The 4,572-nt window shown below is 21.9% G+C and overlaps 2 protein-coding genes across 5 annotated transcripts in view; one reads left to right on the plus strand and one right to left on the minus strand.

Annotated features, from left to right (window-relative positions):
• Window positions 1-879, minus strand: part of LOC102680099 (probable ATP-dependent RNA helicase Dbp73D) — a 4,895-nt gene extending 4,016 nt beyond the window's left edge. Inside the window, exon 1 of the mRNA XM_031514088.1 lies at window positions 861-879. Within this exon, the coding sequence (XP_031369948.1) occupies window positions 861-879 (19 nt within the window). The remainder of the gene's footprint in view (window positions 1-860) is intronic.
• A 1,096-nt stretch (window positions 880-1,975) lies between these two features.
• Window positions 1,976-4,572, plus strand: part of LOC102679303 (annexin B9-like) — a 5,385-nt gene continuing 2,788 nt past the window's right edge. For 3 of the 4 annotated variants that reach the window (XM_006623386.1, XM_006623385.1, XM_006623384.1), the window contains exons 1-5: window positions 1,976-2,231; window positions 2,671-2,812; window positions 3,283-3,322; window positions 3,406-3,787; window positions 4,419-4,498. In XM_006623386.1, coding sequence (XP_006623449.1) covers window positions 3,293-3,322; window positions 3,406-3,787; window positions 4,419-4,498 — 492 coding nt within the window. In that variant the 5' untranslated portion in view covers window positions 1,976-2,231; window positions 2,671-2,812; window positions 3,283-3,292. Of the gene's footprint in view, window positions 2,232-2,670; window positions 2,813-3,282; window positions 3,323-3,405; window positions 3,788-4,418; window positions 4,499-4,572 lie in introns of those variants that run through there. The other variant, XM_031514087.1, reaches the window with a different exon arrangement.

The raw sequence follows: 4,572 nt of genomic DNA on the forward strand, positions 1-4,572 counted from the left end.
AATTTTATTATGAAACATACCTATACATTTATAAAAATAAATTATATATTTATTAACAATAAAAAATAACAAACTTGAAACATTATTTACTTATTTATATAATTAATAAAACTTATATAAATAATATAATTAAGAGATATATTGTAATAGGTCAATATAATAATATAATAATAACATATTATCATTATATTAATATGTATATATATTTAATAGAATATTCTATTTTTCAAATCAATTCAACTTCATTTCTCTAAATTTATTTTAAATTTCAAAATTTTCGTTTACAATTTTATAAGATATTGAAAATATAAATATAAATATATTTCATATAAATAATAATAAAATTTCAAGATTAATATCATATTTATATATAAATTATAAATACAAAATTAAATTTATTTTAATTCCTAATTAAATTTATCAAATTATTAATTGAAATCGTAGTTTTGTACATATACCAAATTAAACATCTACATGGACCACAGAATAAATCTTAAAACAAAATTTTAATAGATAAAAAGAGTGAATAAGGAAAAAGATAGAAATAAAGTAAAAATTTGATTGAAATTAACGTTAACTTTAAAATATCGCAAATGAAAATAAAGAAAGAATAGAAATTCGAAAGAGGAAGATAGAAATAGAATAAGAATTAATTGCTAATGATATCTCTCGAATATCTCTTCATAAGCAAGATAAAATAGAGTAAAAATTGAGAATTAACGCTATTTCTTAAAAATTTTAGAAAAATAATTTTTTGAAAAGATATTTTTATTATTCAAAAGATGGCGCCAGTAATCAATTCTTATCCTATTTATTCTTTTTCTATTATTTTTTATTTTTTCTTTATATGTTTAATTTACGGCATTTTAAAGATGGCATTGATTTCAAAATTTTATTTTTTTTCTATTATTTTTCCATTATTCTTGTCTACATTATTATATATTATTGGATTAATTACACGGATTGATGTTCGATTTTATATATTACACATTTATATATTACACATATATTAAATATATATTTAAATATATATAAGAATAGGAATTTCTAATTTATATTATTAATATTATTATTAATAATTAATAATAATTTCAATCGATATACGATAGTATTACTATATATACGAAATCGATATACAATTGAATGATCGATATACAATTGATTAGTCATAAATTTTATATGCACGCTTATTAACATTTTCTTATAGATATGTTGATTCATGTGAAAATTATGAATGGTTCGTATGATTCATAAGCTAGTCTTAAATTAGTTTAAATTTATATTACAGATTAATTATTCACAAAATAATTAAAAAATTATTCTCTTGAGTTTGGAAATATTAGATTTAAAAATATAAATTATTTTTATATACAAACATATTTAGTATTTTTCATATATTTATTTATTGAAAATAAATTGATTAAGAAATTTATTATTTCGTAGAATTGAAAATAAAGAAAGATATAATTTAAAAAAAAATAAAATTTTATATATATAATTTTATATTATAATAGTATAAAAAATATTTTATTATTATAATTCTAGATTTTCATTATGAATATATTTAAATATATTTAAATGAATCAATGAAATGTGAAAATATAAGAATTCAATATAGAATTTATTTAAAAAATAAAAAATGAATGAATAATTTCACATTTAAATTACATATATTAATAAAAAAAAATCAAAAATAATTATTATGCTCCATTTTTATCTTTAATTTTATTAATTGTAACTTGTAAGTTAAAGAACTTCGATTCGTCATTCTTCAAAGAACTTTACATTTATATATAATATCATACAATTATACAATCATGGCCTTGTTTCTTGAAAATCTTTTAACGAATGGGAGCTAATTCTAATTATCTTTCTTTGTTGCACTATAACATTCTTTACGCGATACGTCATCGAATCTTTGTTACATCTCCCACCAAGAGATTCTTGTCCTACTTCCTCCGAAATATTATAACTAGAATCTTAGTATATTTAGTGTACTCGGCGTACGTCCATGTAATCACATCAAAATGCTTATATTTATTTGATTTTCAAAATCAATATAGTGATATCAAATTTAGATTTTAATAATATTTTAATGTTTCAAGTGATAACAAGAGATTTATATTTATTCAATATTTACAAAATAAAGATACAGTTTCTTTAAATAATAATAATTACCATGATATAAAATTGACATTAGTAAAAGAAATTCTATTATACAATTCTATAAAGTAAGATGAAAAAATATTATTTTAATAATTTATTTTAATATTTGATATTGAAAATTTATAATATTATTAAATTATAAGTACATATATATATGAAATATATATATGAAACATATATGAAAACAAAGATTGTGATATTTATAACAAAATATATATATATTTTTTATTTTTAATATAAATTTAATATAATCATATAATAAAATTTAATTAAATTTAATATAATAATATAATAAAAATTTACATTAAATATACGAGACAAGTTATCCAAACGTCATAAAATTGTATACATATTTACTAATATTAATATTAAATTTGTTTCGTGTAATTTTTGGTTGTTTGCAAATCTACAAATAGTTTTTTATTTATAATACTTACATAAAATCATTATATGAATTACCTATGCATTAAGTCATCGTTAAATCTTATTTTCTTATTACAGCAGGTACGTTCTCCATTTATTACTCCCACCATTCCTTCAGAGAATATCCACGACGGAGCACCAGTCTGTCTCAGTTGGTGACGACAACCGAACGCTATTGCTACGTAGAGAAACCGAATAAAGTTTGCAACTGCTAAAAAAGAAGGTAAGAGCCACACCCCGAATACTTATTTCTAGATACCGATCAATACGATATTTGAAATAATAGTCTTCACATTCTTTTTTATGTGTGTAGTTAAAATAAAATTAATTGCAAATTTCTAAAGATATTTATACCGAATTAATGACATCATCATTCATCTCATAATTTGGATGATAAAAATATATATTTCTGATTACAAATAATTATAAAGATATATTTTTTTTTATATTTTAAAACATCAATTTTATATGGAAAAATAGAGAAGAATTAATTTTTAATTTAATAACGATCTTAATTATTATATTAATACGAATACAAATAACTTATGTTATTATTTTTTTCCTTAAAGTATTAGCATTGTAATATTTACATCACAAAATGATGATGATGAATATAATACGAACATGATCAAATGATAGAAATAATGATTAATAAATTTTAATTTCTATTTAATATCTGAATTTATATTCTAGCAAATTCGAAATGTCGGCCAGTCAATATTATCACGTACAGGTAATTTAAATCTAACTTTTATAAACTTTTAAAAAGAGTAGATTACCCTCCAATAATCAAAATACAATCGATTTTATTCACAGTGTACACCAACGGTTTATCCCGCTGATCCTTTTGACCCAGAACAAGATGCATCTCTCCTTCGAGCCGCCATGAAAGGTTTTGGCACCGATGAACAAACGATAATTGATGTCCTTGCCCATCGTGGTATCGTGCAACGACTCGAAATAAGCGATAAATTTAAAACTATGTACGGAAAGGATCTGATCTCTGAATTGAAATCAGAACTTGGCGGTAATTTCGAAAAGGCTATTTTAGCATTGATGACACCGTTACCAGAATTCTACGCTAAAGAACTTCACGAAGCGATTTCTGGAATGGGAACAGACGAAGGTGCTCTCATCGAAGTGCTAGCGTCTCTTAGCAATTATGGCATAAGAACCATATCTGCCGTCTATAAAGAACGTGAGTCTTTTCTCGGTCCAACGATTTTTAATAAATACAATATTGCACGATCTTTGTAATTATTATAGTTTGGAAAATTTATTATTATATATCTTACGTTTGCAAACGCATTATTATCAATTCGATATATTATTTTTTCTTTCTTACAATTGAACGCTTATATTACTTACTTGAATAATTTAAATTCATTCAAGTAAAATCATAATTGGCATCATTTCCAATTTGATTAAAATAATTTCACAGTCATAAAATAAACATTATGAAAATTGTATTTCTTATACTCTGATGATTCATTGTGTAACCGAGATATCATTCATCTTGGAAATAACGTCAATGATTTACTCGTGAAATAATTCCACGAAGAAATTAGTGAGGATGGTACTGCGTCTATTAAACGATGTGAGAATATCAATCAAGAAATAATTCTTCATATTATATAAATATTTCAAACTTCAATATGATTTGATTATTATAATTCATGCTCGCTTTATAATATCTTATAAACGAATGAATATAACGTCATGTATAGATATATTTTTTTAATTATTAATTAACGATTTCAATTTTTTTTTCAATTATATTTTTGAATTAACACAAAATTATATAAGTTTATAATGATATATTCTTGCAGTATACGATACAGATTTGGAGGAAGATCTGAAGAGCGATACTTCTGGACATTTTAAGAGACTGTTAGTTTCACTTTCATGCGTAAGTAAATTTTAATTTTTTATATATATTTTAATGCACAATCTCTCTCTCTCTCTCTCTCTCTCTCTCTCTCT

The sequence above is a fragment of the Apis dorsata genome, unplaced genomic scaffold (assembly GCF_000469605.1).
Source record: "Apis dorsata unplaced genomic scaffold, Apis dorsata 1.3 scaffold_885, whole genome shotgun sequence".
Classification (NCBI taxonomy): Eukaryota; Metazoa; Arthropoda; class Insecta; order Hymenoptera; family Apidae; genus Apis; species Apis dorsata.